The sequence below is a fragment of the Labrus mixtus genome, chromosome 8, assembly GCF_963584025.1.
Source record: "Labrus mixtus chromosome 8, fLabMix1.1, whole genome shotgun sequence".
Classification (NCBI taxonomy): domain Eukaryota; kingdom Metazoa; phylum Chordata; class Actinopteri; order Labriformes; family Labridae; genus Labrus; species Labrus mixtus.
In genome coordinates this window covers 6,113,477-6,130,374 of record NC_083619.1, presented here as the reverse complement: position 1 = coordinate 6,130,374, position 16,898 = coordinate 6,113,477, and the positions used below count along the sequence as shown (strand labels likewise).

General features: G+C 40.5%; 3 protein-coding genes across 3 annotated transcripts in view; all 3 read right to left on the bottom strand.

The window, feature by feature from the left end:
• LOC132978695 (epidermal retinol dehydrogenase 2-like) overlaps positions 1-16,898 on the bottom strand; it is a 489,977-nt gene that overhangs the window by 245,055 nt on the left and 228,024 nt on the right. The gene's annotated exons all lie outside the window — the stretch shown is intronic.
• Positions 11,477-13,443, bottom strand: LOC132978513 (uncharacterized). The gene is made up of 3 exons (XM_061043718.1): positions 12,177-13,443; positions 11,981-12,082; positions 11,477-11,502 (listed from the first exon to the last, which is right to left on the bottom strand). Exons 1-3 carry the CDS (start codon positions 13,441-13,443, stop codon positions 11,477-11,479), a joined length of 1,395 nt encoding a protein of 464 aa, XP_060899701.1.
• LOC132978446 (bucky ball-like) lies at positions 13,500-15,085 on the bottom strand. The gene is made up of 2 exons (XM_061043665.1): positions 14,812-15,085; positions 13,500-14,088 (listed from the first exon to the last, which is right to left on the bottom strand). The coding sequence occupies exons 1-2, from the start codon at positions 15,080-15,082 to the stop codon at positions 13,676-13,678; spliced, it is 684 nt and encodes a 227-aa protein (XP_060899648.1). The 5' UTR covers positions 15,083-15,085; the 3' UTR covers positions 13,500-13,675.

Genomic DNA, 16,898 nt, shown 5'->3' with positions numbered 1-16,898 from the left:
GAAAACCCAAGCCCTTCCAGAGAGGGGGCGTGGTCAGACACAGCTCATTTACATTTAAAGGTACAGACACAGAAACAGTCTGTTCTGAGCAGGGCTGAAATAGAGGGGTTTATAGACATGATCAAATACAGGATCAGAGTGGATTTAGAACAAGAAACGTCACAAACATGTTTTGGGGAGCTCTGAGACTTATTTACACTCGTTGTAAATAAGGATAATATGTGACCTTTGAGTGCACTGATATTTTCAGTTCATGAATCATTTGTTGGCTTTTTCTCTCTCCTGCTTTAAACTGTCATTCATGTCTAACTCTGCTGACGGGCTGAGGTTTATTCGTCCTTTATTGATGATGTCATCTCATCTTTATCATTTATTTTGAGAAAGAAGCTAGTTAGAAAATCCACTTATAATTTTTTTAAAATTTATTTTTGTATTTCTACTGAGCCCTGCAAGACTCAGCGAAGAATCAAATAAAAAGGCATTTGCAAATCCATGTGCATGGTTTATAAATCCGTGCACACAGATGTGCAATCTGTGGGTAAAGAATATAAAGGGGGGTAATGGATTATTGAATGGCTTTCTTTTCTAGCCTGAGCTGTGCGCTCCATAAACATCTGTGTATAAACTACCAGTAAATGATCTGCTTCCTACAGTACTTTAAATCATATTCATTATGGTTTCATATTTGCAGTTTGAACAGGCTTGATTTGAGCGTCTTTGCTACACACAGTGCTCATGATGCAGCATTTCAAATCTAATCCAACACCCCCCCCCCCAGAGTTACACAAATATCAAAAGTGCACTAACAGGAGAAGAATGATCTTAAATAGTTCCAAGTCATAAAACACAAAGTGAATATATTTGTATTTATTTATTTATCTTTATTCTGATGTGAAACTTTAAGCGCTCAGTTTCAGTGATTGAAACAGATTTTCATCATGAGGAGACATGATGATAACATGGTGGTGTTCATTATTTGATTGATATTTGACTTGTAGATAAACTATCTTTTGGGTTTGTGGTTTAAGAATCATCTCAGTTATGTGTCTCTCCAGGAAAAGTAATTGGTTAAAATGACAAAAAGGAAACATCTGACTTTGTATATTTCATAGTTTGAAATCAGCTTTCTAATGACTGCATTTCTCTTTGATTTGCAAACTTACTAAAGTGAAAGATTTACGTTCGCTAAAAAATGTTTCAGGTGTGTTTAATTTATTGAAAGCTGCTGTGTGTGGCTGATTTCTGCCTTTGCTAACATGCATGACGACATGTTGTACATATTTGTGCTTGTTTTGGATGAAAGGTTTTAGATATTTGATCTCTTAATGAAGTTTACGTGGGGAGAGGAAAGAGTCTCGTCTTAAACATGTTTCCTGGTTTCTGTTGGGGTTTCTTGTTGTCCTGGTGTGATTGTGGTGCAGACTGAAGCATGCAGGTGACAGGTGTTTGGGGTCATTTTGTCAGACACTGTTGACATGTTGGAGTAAAGAGGATCCCGCTGAAGGTCCAATAGAAATGCTCCCAGTTTAGTCCATCGCTGCCTACAGGAAAACCCTCCTTCCTTCGCAGAAGACTGACACATAATTAGTGTTTGCATGTTCAACAGAAACATTATATAGTGTAAGGTAATACATGACATAAAATCTATATATAGTCTGACTTGTCTTAAAACTGTTAAAGACATAGAACACTTCTGCAGTCATAGGAGGTTAAAACAAAATAAGTGTTTGGAAACTGAGCCAAATTATAATTATATAATATACTTTAACATTTACCTCAATTTATTAAAAGTTATTATAGTGGCTGGTTTGGAGAGAAAACAACCACAACAACCTGCCAATACTCACCAAGGGCTTGTAATAAAAAAGCTATGCAGGTCAGTGTTTTAAGCGCTCAGTCTCACAAGTGCAAAAAAACGCTTTTTCACGTCGGCTGTTTTTTTCGTCACTGCGCTTAGTTGAAAAAAGTTAAACTTTTGTTACACCGCCGTTCTGGTCAATGTCGCTTCTTCCTCACTGACCAGTCAAAATCAAGAAGTGGCATGACTTCTGACATCAGCTTTTTCAACGACAATGGCGAAGGATATATCCATCCGATTGGTCTTTTTGAGGGTCACATCTTCAGGTCTACAGCTGCTGTTTAAATCCGGACACACTTCATTGATGTTGTTTTTATGTGTTCTTGGTGGAATTTAAAATATCCAGCAAACAAAGCCATTTTAAACAGACTAATGACGGTCACATCCATAAGGGAAGCAAGCGTTCACTTTTGTAACCTAGCAACAGTAAATGCTGGTGAGAAGCGCTCTGAAAATGAGGTTGTGGGCGCTGCTAGTGCAACAACGGCTGTTAATGAACACATCTAGTCGCTAATTCTTGCAATGAGGTTGGTCTAAACATATAAAAAATAAAACATTAAGAGGAACATCAGGATTATGAATAGTTGTCTTTGACTTGTCGAAGATATTCCCTCCATCTTAAACCTACCTGTATCTTACCTAAATCATTAGAAAATAAAGACCTTTTTGGCTTTAAGAACTAGCGTGGTTTTGACAAAATGTAACTGGAGTGTCAGATTTGACTATGAGTGTGAATTGGACGGCATGATCTGGACTAGAGTGGATGATGTCATCGCTTCAGTAGAGAGCAGCTTTTAAAAATACTTCAAGGACTTCTTACACTTCGCGCTGCAGTCCACAAATTTAACTCCACACACATAATTTATCTGACAGCTCGGGTATCATTTGATACAAAATTGATTTACCACTTGTATGTCTAAAATGTGAAAACCACATTAGTGTGTTCAGCAGACTCTCCAGATACATGTCCGTCAGCAGATACAGTATTAGTGGTATTCATTTTTTTTTTTTACAATTTGATGTTATGACTCTAAATCATACATTTTTTGAGATTCATAGATTTTGTACGCTTGTTACAGTATTACTTCTTCAGGAAGTGACTTTTTAAGACTGACTCAAATACAAAGCCATAGTGGCTCATAGACTTTAAAAAGATACTTATTACCTGTTTATTTTGGGAAATTAAAAATAAATACTGATACATTTTTCTGGTGGATGTTATATATTTTTGCAGGGAGTTCAGAGTATGGAAGCAGCAGTGGTAAGGTTCGATTTGATGAACAGAGTTAGAGAGAAGACGCGTGTCTGCTGCGGTGAAAGACAAGCAGAGTTTACAGAGATGGTGAAGTGTTGGATGAAAGAGGTGGAGGTGAAGGCTGTCGTAGTTTAAGTTGCAGCCTGTGGTCACTGTGTGTCTGGCGACATGCATGACTCTAAGGGATTGATGGGTTAGCATCTATTGTATTATAAGTTAAATGAGTTGTAAGTCTGCTCTCCAGCTGCTTTAAAAATGTCAAGCAAGTTCACAACATTTCTTATGATTTCGCATTAAGGCTCGGTCGAACGAAAACTTGGAGGCAAAATTTATAGTCACAGGATATACTTCAATGTCTGACATCAATCTGTGCAAATCCCTCTTGAAGTTCAGCTTTGATCAAATTTGGCAAATCTGTGCTGCTGACCAATAGCATGCTGTCAGACAAACCTGTGATGAAAGGGACCTGGTGCCTGATTCACTAAGAAAAGATTGTAGCTGCTAGTAGCTCAAAAAACTGTGCATCATTAGCTCCCTCTATCTGCTCTGTCTCCAGGGCTAATTCACAAAGCATAAAGCGCTAGCACAAACACGCGTCAAGTCTTTGCACATGTCATACAACTTTTATTGCTTGTACTGAGGTCTACTCACTGGATGAGCCAGCGAGAGCAGCTGATCCAGATTAAAAAACACACTCCTTCAGTCATGGTAACGGCTCCAGAGCATCTCCAGACATGTGGATGAAGTATGGAGCCGCTGACAGCCCTGAACTGATTTAACCCATGGTTATATTAATAATAGTGATGTCAAAGTAATATTCACAGACATTTTTACAGATGATTTATTTTTAAATACATGAGTGGAATTGTTTTACTGATGACTTGGAAAGTTTGAGCTCGACATCTCTTATAACTACTGCGGCGCAGTTACTACCAACTCTCTGCAGATGGTTATATTTTCACTCTTATGGTGCGTATTTCCCCAAATGCATAATGGTTTGTGTAAATACCAAAAACACTGATGCATGGAAACCGTAGTTGGTGTCCATCAGAGAAATCCTGGTACTGATCCTAGCTAATAGGTCATCAAACTGACCACTGGTTAGCATCAAGTAGCAGGACATCCACAGTTTATGAAGGACGAGGGGAGATTAACCCAGCTGTGAGAGAGTCCAGGTGACTGTGTTGACGCAAACATGATGGGGATTGATTTTTCGAAGTGTCTAGAAGGATGACTTATATGAACATGGTAGTCTGACTTAAGTCGAATTTCTCAAAGTCAGACTAACACAGCTACATAAGACAGTTTGGGGTCGATATACGTTTGATTGTATACACCTCAGACCCAAACTGAGCATACTCCACCGTTCCCCCACCGAGCTTTGACCCAAAAGTCGAACAGCACAAATGTGTAGAAAAAAGCCGGGAAGAAATCAAGACAAAGGTATCAAAATGGCAAGTGTTAGAGCAAGAACCACGTACTTTGGGACGGTAGGCTTTTACAAATTGCGATTGTGCAACAGCACCGTAAAGAAGCTCTGCCGTCATTGCGTTTCTTTTACTTACACTTTGCATCCAAAATGTAATATTGGTGTCCCAGTGGGACATTGCGGAAGCACAAGAGACCTGGCTTGTGAGCACACAACGGGGAACTTCCTATACACACAAACTCAGGCATGCACACACACACTCAGGCCAGCTCCTTCATTAAACATCACCTCAGTCTTCCCCCCATTATGTGTGTGTTACTACCTCCAATGGTGAATCAGGGGTGTAACGACTTTGCCCCACCTTTCCGCATAATGTGCGTCACACATCTCACGCCAGGAGCGCAAATATCCCGCCTTCAATTGGCAATCTGTAGTTGCCAAGGGTTAGTTATGTGTCTGCTGGAGGAGTCATACATATTGAACAACATGGATGGGGAAGGAACATGCAGAATGGCAACTGTGGATTGTTTGGTATGTGATGTAATAGGTCAACAAGAAGAAGAAGTTCAAAAGTAGCTAGCTGAAAAGGGGGCATAGCGCCACCTACTGTAGAGGAGTCAGACATACTTCTGTCAGTGAATGGATTCTCTCCCCCGGTGCTTGTACACTAGGACACCGAGCTAAAAGTGTAGCTCCACTTAACTGTGGATTAGGATTCTGGCAGATAAATTACTGAAAACATCCTGGAAAATTAAACTCCCATCGGCTCCATTTTTACAATCAATGACATCATCCTGTGTTAATGAACGCTCGCTCTTTAGGTGAACAGGTTCTTCATCACACACAGCTTGGCTCTATAAAGCCTGTTGTTGATGCAGACTAATGTCACTCATGGATAAATAAATGTGAGCTTTGCGTTACTTTTGAGAAGAAGGAAGGTTGTTGTTAGAGAAAGAAACCAGAGAGGAAGAACGGTCTGATGATTGTTTAAATGTTTTTGAGGACACCAGAAGGTGATTTAGGAGGTTTGTTATGGGTTTTAAAACGTGTTAAGTTGAACCTGGATCTTTAATTTGATGGAGAATTTATGAAAATGGAGCGCCAATATTTCTCTAATTAAATTGTATTTGTACAGTTTAATTTCTGTTACTTGTACCTGATGTGCCAATGCTGTTTCCTGCTCACAGGACAATCGACTCTGACTGTGTGTGAATATTATCATCACTGTTTATTCTGTTTTTCGTTTTAAGGCTTATTTTAAACGCCTGTTTTTCTAAACCTCGTCAGGACTGCTTTTTTGAACTTCTGGCTTCACTGAATGATAATCCTGACTGCTGCACATGTTGCTTCTGCTTATCTTACAGCACAACGTTGTCGTTTTTTTTTTTTTCTCGGAAGATGTTTCTATTGTGATGAATTAAAAAAGTGGGTTTACATTTAAATTGTGTTTTTGTGCGTTCTTTGTTTCTTCACGTCACAAGAAATATGGACTTTTGATCACTGAGGTCACATATTATACATTTATAAACTGTGCACCTATGTAACCCCTGTTCTATCAATGCAGTGCCGCTTTGTCTTCCAAATCTTGATCATACCACAGCCCAAGTATCCAAAGCGTCCTTTTCCCTCCCTCAGATGTCTTAAAACTTTGGATGTCTCTCTACTTGGGTTTGGTTGCCCATGTCACAGAATAACGCATTTTCTCTGCATGTTGACCCCCCCGGGCAGCGTGCAGTACTGCATTGTGACCCTCGGCGGGCAGTGTCGTTTTCTTTTAGAGAACTCTAAAGTGTGAAAGTTGGCTCGGCCCTCTTTGACTAAAATAGTTCTGACGGCTGACAGCTGCTGGCCTGCCTGGAGACTGCAGCACAGAGCTTCTCAGAGGGGGGGGGTTACATTACATGATTCTGATGAAGCCCTGAGAAAGATAGTGTTCCTGTGCAAATATCTGAAGAGGAGACAATAACTCAATGTGTTTCTCACATTTTGTGATCACTGAAATATAAACTTAGTTTAGTTTGTCTACTTCAGTTGAACTTTTCTCATTCTTGAATGTCACCAGGGAAAGAACCTGGTCTGAAATGCTAAATGCTAATTTAATTATATCACTATGTTGTTTTTTTCAAAGAACAAATAACATAAATACTCTTTGATGCAGATAATACATTTATAAGTGCCCATAAGTGGTTGATGAAGCCATGGTGTTTTTTATTATTAGCAGGGAGATGGCTCTGACTATCCCTTCAGAGTATTGGAGCCTTTTTGAAACTGATGGTAGGAGGGGCAGGAAAGACCCTTTGAGTGTTAGTAAACATTGTGACTTTTTAGTGGGTGGGGCTTAGCTGGAAGCAAGATATTCCTCCAGACACATTAGCCAACACTAGCTAAAACACTTTTTTTCTTTTGCTTGCTTTCGACAAAGTAAATAGTCTCTCTGAAAATATGGAGTCCCTTACTCTCCAGGACCCGAGAACTTTAACTGGAATAAGTTAATGACGAACAGGAGCCGACCCATATGTTCACACTCAGTGGATGCATGATTTTACAGGACTGCTTTAAAAAACTTGTTTTTAGTAAAGAGAAATCAAGGGGTAGAAGTCCTTAGATGCCGATAACTATGGCTTGAACAGCCATGTACCCAACTTCATATCCCACGATTTCATTTATTGTTTTGTGTCGTACAGTCGGAGGTTCTACCCAGCCAGCAGCAAGGACAGAAGACAGCTCTGTACCGGGCTTGGGTCATCATCAACACAGAAAACAACTACAGTACATCTGAACTTGCATGGCTGGCTTTGCAGTGAACCTACAGCTTTTATTTGAAAGTGGATTAATCAGCACAAAAAGACCCCTGTGTCGTCCACTACCCTCTGTTTTACCTCCAGCAAATACTGTGATGTCATTGTGACGAAGGCCCTAAAATGGTCTATAGGATCACTTTGAATGAGATTCCCGTTTGCATCTTGTTCTTTTTCATAAGAGTCCTGGACAGTCGTTGTGACAGGATTTTGGCCTGCTTTTCAAACTCTTGTTCTCCATCACTAATCCGTCTGAGATGTTGAAATTGGCCAAAGGGTATATTATTCTTCAACCAGTTGGGATGAAAACTGTCCAGTTTCAGCAAAATGTCATTGTCTGTTGCTTTCCAAAAAATGTGGGGGTCCCAGTTCTTTACCTGGTTGTTGTTTTTGGCCTCACTCCAGGTGGGGTCCATCTCAAGTCTACTCTAGAGACATGTCCGAACCATCTGCGCTGTCGGCATCGATTTCCGTCGATTTTGCACAAGTCCTCGTTGGTGATCTCTGGCCAATAAGGAAGGACTGCATACTGCTACATACTGTATGTTCCGAAAACACCTGGAAAGCTTTGATATTTTACATATGACTCTCAACGGCTCGCCAGCATTCTGCGCCGTACAGCAGAACTGATTTAACAGAAATGTTATACAGTCAGATCTTAGTTTTTTTTGTTGTACTGCTCTGACTTCCGGATGGTTTGAAGACTGTGTTGCCCTTGCTAAGGAGACACACCACAGATACATAAACTCCTTGACATAATCAGATGTGTGACTATCTACCATCTACTGTGATTAATGCATGTGGTGTTGAATTTATTCACATCACTTTGGGGCCTTGGGGGTATGTTGTTTTAATGATCAATAGTATCTAATAGCACCCAAACCTTAAAAAAATTACATCTATTCCATAAAACAGGTGTTTAGAAGAGGAATTAATCCATCGAAAAATTACAGGTAAACTCCTGCACACAGTCTGAATATTATGCAACAAAATACTGCACAATATTTTTGTGCAATTTAGACTAGGAGCCGAAGTTGTCTGCAATTTGTGATAATAAAAACAGGAAATGACCCAATATTTGGTGTCTGTGACTTCTGATTCTGTTGCCCCTGTTTCAATACTATTAGATTTTAAAAGAAGTTAGAAGTTTAAAATTGTTTTCCTGATCTCTAGAAAGTTTGGATGTGACATCTCTAATATCTATTACGCCGCAGTTTCCACCAACTTCCCTATAACCGTGCATTGCTGTTAGCACCTGTGTTTCTGAATGAAACAGTTTTTGCAATAAGGCTGATTGGTCTCTAAAGGGTCAATTTGTTCCCCAAATGACTGCATAATGGATCATTTAAACACACACAAACAGCACCGAGAAGCAGAGACGCTGTTTGCTCTGCAGCACAGTTAGGGGAGCATTTAACCCTTTGTGTTTTTTGTGAATCAGTCTGTCTTTTTTTATTGATTTGCACAGATTTACCGGGAGCATGAGGAACTGTCAGATGGAGTGCAGACCTCCCCTCACAGTTTGACTGCGGTGGTCTTGCGAGAAGAGGTCAGGTTGAATAATTTGGTTCAGGTTCTGCTCAGTGAGCCTTCAGTATTCAGAGTGAGAATCATCAAGGTCACACAGCATCAGGTTCAGGCCCACAGAGGTATGTGAACGGGAGACAGTGTCAAACCTCAAACATCTCCTGCTGCTCACATTTCACAGGTCATCACTTCTGAGCGCAAACACACACACACACACACACACACACACACACACACACACACACACACACACACACACACACACACTCCACATTAAGTTTGACCTCATGCTCAAATAATTCTTCTCTAAATGATCATTTGATATCGAGAATAAATAAAAGCCTTACATATTGTATCAGTGATTCTTAAATGTAAATATGAACAAGGAAGTAGCTATATGCTAATGTTAGCGGTAGCTAGCGGGTTGTCAAATATGTTTTGTAACTCATAATACGACCTCTTGTGTCTCCAGATATTGCACGTTCATTGTCTCTGGACTTGGTCATCAATCAGGTTCTTGAAAACTGTTGATCAGATTTGCGTCATAATCCTGAATTAAACTTGGAGCTAAACAGTAAGACACGACAACAGCAACAGGTCTCCCACACAGCGAGTTACGTCACCGCAACATGGGAAAATAGTCTATTCAATACTCATTTAGAATCAATTATATTCATACCTGATTGAATACCACTGCAACAAAAATGTAATAGAGGCCCCAGACCCAATACACACAGTATTGGGTAATTTCTTGTTTTCAATTATCAAATAATTTCAGGCTAACTCCTGCACACTAAAATGTCTAAATTGCACACAAACATTGCCAATGTAATTTAGACAATATTTGCAATGTTTCCATTCATTCCTCTGATGAAAGACCAGACACTTACTTTAATGACTCTTTAAAAATGTTTTTTCTGGCTCTTTAGATTGAAAAGGTCTGTTCACTGATAAACTAATTTGTTCCTTTCTGTATCATAAATAGATCTAAAATGCAACTATAACATGTTTGCATGTGATTAAGCATTTATCACAAAAATACAGCAATAAATCAGGTCTACTATATATCAGGAAATATTCTACAAATCTGCTGCAGAATTTCATTCCTATGTTTAGTTAAACGGTACCATCTGTTGAGATTATTCTCCACTAAAAATGTAATTCAATGTATGAGGTCTTGAGTGGTCCCTTGCTGCACAAAGTGAGATCTATTGACCTGTTGACACACAGGAAATAAGTCTACTGTGTGAGGATTCACGATGAACATAAATGTAATGTCGCCCTCTGGTGGCTGTAAAAGGAGAAATCCTCACCATCCATCGAGGATGAAAGAGTGAAAGTGAGACAAGAGGCTGTGTCTGAAATCACAAACTGCATTATGTAAAGCATATAGTGAACACACCATTGCATAGTGCTGTTTTTATTCTGATTAGTCATTTTTATACCCCAGTGCAGCAGTTCCCAACCTCTTCCTTTGAGCCCCCCCCAACAGAACAGAATAGTTAAGCAGAGTTGAATAACCAGTCCAGGTGGGTACACAGGTAAGCATAAAAAGGAGCAAACATATCCAAAATCAGCAGGCAAAGGACAGAAACAAGAAGGCAGGCAAGCTCAAAAAACACTAGAAGGCTCACTGGAGGAAAAAGGCTATACTAGGCAACACACGGTTAACTCTCCCATATTCCCTCCTCCCCAAAGTACCTTCACCCCTTCCTCACCTCTCACCAATCCCCTCCCCCCTCTCTTTTGTGCCTGTGGAGAAGAAAAATGCATGCATGCATGCATTTTTCTGAATATATGTATTTTTTGCATGTGTGAGAAAAACTCAGTTAAACTAATTTCATCCTTGAGGTATCATAAAAGATCTAAAATGTGACTGTAACATGTTTGCATGTGATTAAGTAGTTATCACAGAAGTAAATCAGGTCTGTATCAGGAAATGGTCCACAAAGCTGCTGCAGAATTTAATTCCTACTGTACCATCTGTTGAGATAATTCTCCTCTCTGATATATTCTAATTAAAATGGGTGCATGAATCTATTCAACCTCAAAGCTGAAAATGTATTTTGAGACGACACAAATGTCTTATCTGTCTGTGACCCTGAATGTAGCTGATGCAAATCTTGGCTCATTCTGTGTGTATTGAACAGCCAATCAGCACACTCCAATGTTACCTTCCCGTTAAGCCAATCAGTAGTTGTCAAAGTGTCAGATGATTAGAAGCGATTAGAACTGAATTTGTTATGTCCAGTATCCAAAGAGTCTCTTTGTCCAGTTTGATATCATTTGAGTACAGACTGGAGTTGAAGAGGTATTTTTAAAATACAGTGCTGGACGTATGATCAAAGGTTGTAACACGGTAAATAATCATCATCTAATGGCCACACTGTGTAAACATGGTTTTCCTCTGTAACCGTTCACAACATGGCAGCACATATGAAATGTTTTTAAAAAAACATACAATTCTAGGATAAGAAACCTCATTAAAACCTGGTTCAAAAATAAAATCAATAAAAAGTAGCAATATGTTTAAATCATTTATTAAGAAATTGTTCATTTTAATTTGATTCTTTGAAAACAAGATTTCTCCTGCAGAACATGATCAGTGCTCAGTACCGAGTTCTTCCATTTCCACCTGCAGGAAGAAACAAACAGTTAACAACTTTTACTGGATCAGAACATTAAAGTCACAAAGACATGATAAATTATCATACCGTATTCAAATTAAACAGGTGATGTTCCATCTCGTCTGAACGTCGTCATGGAGACTATTTGTGAACACTTCTTACAGTTCTGAATGTCTTCAAAGTGAGTCTGTGAGAGCTAAGGATGTTTAAAGTGCATCGTTCTTGATCTTCTTTCATTTTCCCGTGTGTTCAGACAAGTTAAAGGAACTCAGAATGATGAGCTTAGCAATAAATAAATACAAAAAAAAATCACTTTTCTTTTAAATAGAAACAAATCTTTAGAGATTAATATCATGTTAGTCAAGTACTGAAGAGTCATAAACATCTTCTATCAGCCTAAACATTTCACCATTCTTGTTTTTTGTCACACACACCAAACTAAAATGTGACTTATTTTATGACGTTTTTACACATAAGCTGCGTTACCTTGTCCTCTGTTCCTCCAGTGAGCGTTTCTTCTCTGGTTCTTTGACATCTGTCCGGTCACACTGTATCCTTCAGTCTTGTTGTTGTTCATCTTTTTCACATCTAGGAGATAAATAACCGTTAAAGCACATCACTTGTTTTTTCTCTACAGGAGGTCAAAGTCACATTAAAGTGTAGATTTGAAGAAGCAGAGCACCTGAATCATTAAAATGAGGTCTCTTGTTTGGTTCAGTGCTGCTCTGTGATTCACACGGACACTTCCTGTCTGTCAGTTCAGAACACTGGACGCCACAGTCCACTAGATGTCCCTTTGACGGAGACACAGCAGCCGTGGTGTGCTCGACCTCAGGGACACACAGCTGCTGGTTTCTCCGCTCGCTCTCTTCAGCGTTCACACACGCTCTCTCTTCTACCTCCACGTCTGCTCCATGTTGAGGAATCAGCTGACACAGCGTTTTCTCCTCTTCTGCAGAGTTTGAGGGCAGAGGTTTCTCCTGCTCACGGGAGCGGGGGCTTCTCTCCGTCTGCTCGGTGACAAGAAAACATTCCTGGTTTGGGCTTTGATTGGCCTCAGGTTCAGAAGACCTGTTTTCATCTGCATTGTCTTCAGGGGGGGAAGAGACATTTACTGCACTCTGCCATCGAGGCGGGGAAGCTGAGGGAACTTTTTCTGAAGGAGTCGTGCTCTGGTCTCGTTTCTGTTCCCTCCCTTCAGGGGAATCCATTCCCCCCTCTGTTTCTGTCTTCTTTGACTGACTGAGCTTCTCAGCCGGAGTGCTGAAAAGCAGCCAGCTGTCTGACATGAGAACAGAGTCAGAGGAGGAAAACCTGCGGCTCCGCCTCCTCTCTTTATGACTTCTTAAGTGTTCATTTTGGGTTAAAGGTCCACCGTCGTCCTCCTGCTCCATCATCTCCACGATGACATCAGGCTCAAAGAGTCCGTTCTGCTGCAGCCACTCCTTATTGGGGATAAAAGAGGGGAGAGACTCCACAGACCAAACAGACTCATTCAGTTTTCTCTTCATCTGAAAACTATTTGAAGACATTTGATAGGGAATGAGCTCTGTGCTGTGTGCGTGTGGAGTCGTCTCGTTTTCTGGCTCATTGTCAGGGAGCATCTCTGATTGGTTCAGAGAAAGCAGTAGTTCATCAGTGGAGGGGAGCTCTACGACTCGTTTATCCTCTGAGAGAAGCTTGTGGAGAGTCCCAGGCAGTCTGAGGATGTTAAAAAGTGTCTCAGAGTCCTGAGAAGTGAGCAGAGCCTCAGTGTTGTCAGCAGCTGTGTCAGACACCACAGGAGCGCTCTTTGTCACAGCGCCGTGCTGCTCAGCTGACTTTTCATTCTCTGCTTCACAAGACGGCTGCTGCTGCTCCTTCTCAGGAAGCAGCTTGTCTGATGTTTTTAACATCGCTGTCCGCGGCGTGGCCCAGCTCATGAGGATGTCGTCTCTCTTTGATGACATCTCTCTTTGATGATCTCGTCTCTCTTTGATGACATCATCGTCTTGTTGAGAAGAGCTGCACACAGCGAACCACGCCACCAGAAGAGCCCACTGACCACATGTTGTGGTGAGCGTCCCTGCAGGGGGGAAGGTTCTCCTCAACACTTCTCATTGGGCTCTTCGGTGGTTGTCGTGCGTCTCTGTGACGTGATTGGAGCGTCTTTGTTCCTGCAGGATGAACGAGGTTAAATCTCTATGTGACTGCAGAACTCTCACAGCTCTTGTTAAAGTCTGTGGTGAAGGTTTGGGGCTCTGCAGAGCCTCGTTTGTGGGAGCTGGAGCTGGAGGAGGACGGGGAGTGTGAGGTGGTTCCATGCCCAGAATCGGAGCTGATGAGTGGGCTCACCTCTCCAGAAGAAGCCCCGCCTCTCCCTGTGGGTTCTGTTTGGACCTCTGCGTTCACCGTTTGTCTCACAGGGACAGGATGAGGAGGGCGCACTCTGCCAGGCTGGTATAGGTGCTGGTAGGGTGCAGCAGGAGCATGGACTGACGGGTGGAGCAGGTGTCTGTAGTCCACTGGTTGGATGTGAGGGTGGGGCAAAACATAGGATGGAGCCTCCATGTAGGGGGGAGGAGGGGGGAACGGGGGCATGACCATGCCATAGCCTGAGGAGAACAAAAATATAGAAATTTACAGTCCAAACAAAGAAACTATGGTTCAGATTTAACTTTCTTTTTAGTGTCTGAAACACTTTTTTAAACAGCAACAAACACTTTTATTACCGTTTGAAGGAGCTGCATTCATCAACAGAGCTGTCAATCATACGTTACAGATGTTTTTTTAAAGTCAAATGACAAATAAAACAAAACTATTCAGAAAATAGATTTCTTGGACATAAATCAGCACATGAAAAATAAACTATCGCGACACAATCCGAGTTCAACTAACATAAAAATTGACATGTTTTTCCTTCATAGCTTGTCCCATCTGTTAACATGGAGGAGGTTTATTACCTAAACTACAGCTTGTCAGCAGGGGGAGCTCTAAATATTTTGGCTTAACTCCCAGGGTGGCCGTGACTCTGTCCATCTTAAAATTACAGCCAAAGATTTTTCCTAATTTAAGTCATTTTGGCCGTCACCTTCCCCTTGTTGGCTGTCTTTTTACGGTGAAGAAATAGAGGCTTTAGAATTATTAACATCTTCATCAGTAGATTTTATTTAATTTTGATAAACTTTTATGTAAGATGTAAGCATTTTAAAAATAGGTTATTGGACTTTATATAATGTGGATGACATTAATTGTAAAGTAGTGAAAATTGGGATCTCTAGTATTTCTACGACCTGTATCCACCAATCAGCTTCAGCGTTTCTGGAGGACACACTCACCCATGCCTGGGAAGCCACTAAAGGGGTTATAGGAGAAGGGCATGGGCCACTGGTAGTGGAGGAAAGGTGGCGGAGGTTGAACAGGGACGTAGAAGACGGGCCGGGACGAGACGTGGGGGTGTTGGAGTCTGGGGTCCTGGCTGATACCCTGTAGTCCTGGATCATGAAATCCAGAGTTTGGTACCCCGCTGGTGGGCTGTGAGTGGAGGTTTCCAGCGTGTGGTCCTGGATGAGCAGGTGGAGGTCTGTTAACAGCTGCTGTAGTTGCCATCTTCAATCTACAAAGAGGAGGAGAAGGAGGAGGAGGAGGAGGAGACAGAGAAGCATCCACACGTGAGTTTCAATGTGAACGACTCCAGTGGAGCTCAGAGTCTCTGACTTTTTATCTTCTTAGTTATTTTACATCCTTTAAATCCAAAAAAATTGTTTTTAGTCTAACACTGTTTTCAAATCTGTTTCAATAGCTTCAACACAGAGTGATGGTGTCTGCATTAACAATATATCTTAATAAATATTAGAAGAATATTGAACAAATCCTGATTTCCAGCTCAGTGTGTGTTGAGTGAAACGGTCTCTCATTGTTTCAGACAGCTCAGTGTGAGAAACATGCATGAAGAGGTTTAGCGAATAAAGAAAGTTTGAGGAGAGAGAAACCGTTTAGAAAGATGCAGAAAATATAAGAAACAAACACAATCATCTCAAACTAATCTGAACATTAAAGAGTCAAACATGAGATTCAACAAACTCCACTGAATCTCTAAAGAATACATTTATCTTGAAATAGAATTTAAACATCTTATTAACTATCTTCCAGAACTATCTTCCAGTGTTTCTCATGTGTTGTTGTGTTGTGTGTGAAACAAAGTGACACACACACACACACACACACACACACACACACACACACACACACACACACACCTGAGTTTAAGTAGCTGCTGATCAGACAGGTGTGTGTGTGATCTCATTGTGAAGCTGTGCAGCAGCACCGAGGCCCCCTGCTGGACTTCATGTCACTGTGCATCACAACTCACACCAGCAGAGGGCGCCAAACTACAGTCAGACAACGAGAGCATCAAGAGCTGAACGTTCAGGAGGATCAATCTCAACCTGACATTAAACACGATTATATTCAATATATTTTAGATATATATAAGTGCAGATTTATCTTAATTCACCTGTTCTTCAATCTGTTCTGTTACTCAAGGCAGAGGTTTATGTGTAAATATATTTTTGAATTTCATAAAATGTATGACTAACTTGGACAAGAAATGAGACACTTTGAAGGAAAGCTTTGTCCTAACACTAACCTTTATTTAAGACTCGGAGTGATCATTCGATTTACAATGATACCAAGGATACATCCATATATGAAAAAACAAAATGAGTTGAAGCTACCACAGGAAATACAATAAATAAAAGAGCAATAAGAACAAAAATTATATGAAATAAAAAATAATTTAAAAAGCTTGAAATCACTACAATAATTAGTCAACAAATAAAATCAAATAAATCAGTTACAGGCAGGTATTGGGCGGTTAAAAAGAATATTTATAAAGTGTCGAAAAGGGAGAAAAGTGATCCATTTCAGGTCATGTTGTAAAATAGAGAGAGCGAATAGAGTTCGCTTAAAGCAGTTTTACTTATAGATCACCTGACATGAGGAACCTGGAGAACCAGCCTCTCACTCGAGTGAGTTAAAAATGGACGAGGGTTCAGATGTAACAAAGAGGTGATATATATATATTGATGGTAACTATCCGGTAAGGGCTTTATGGATGAATACATTCATCTTCAAAGATTCAGAGATTGATCCTTTAGATTATAAAGCTGATGAGGACATCTTATCAGTAGTTTTTAAATAAGAGATTTACAGCTTAGAGTCCAGAGGTCATATGTTTGTGTTTGCTGTATCATCTAAAAGTCAGTATTATCACTGTAAACACATTTATCAGGAACAAAAAAAAGACTGGTCTTCACTCTGACCTTTGATAAAGAACCTGAACCCAGACAGAGACAAACCACCTTCATCTGAGGGAACGTCTCTCACACACCTGAACATTTCATGCTGCAGGAGGTGGTCACAT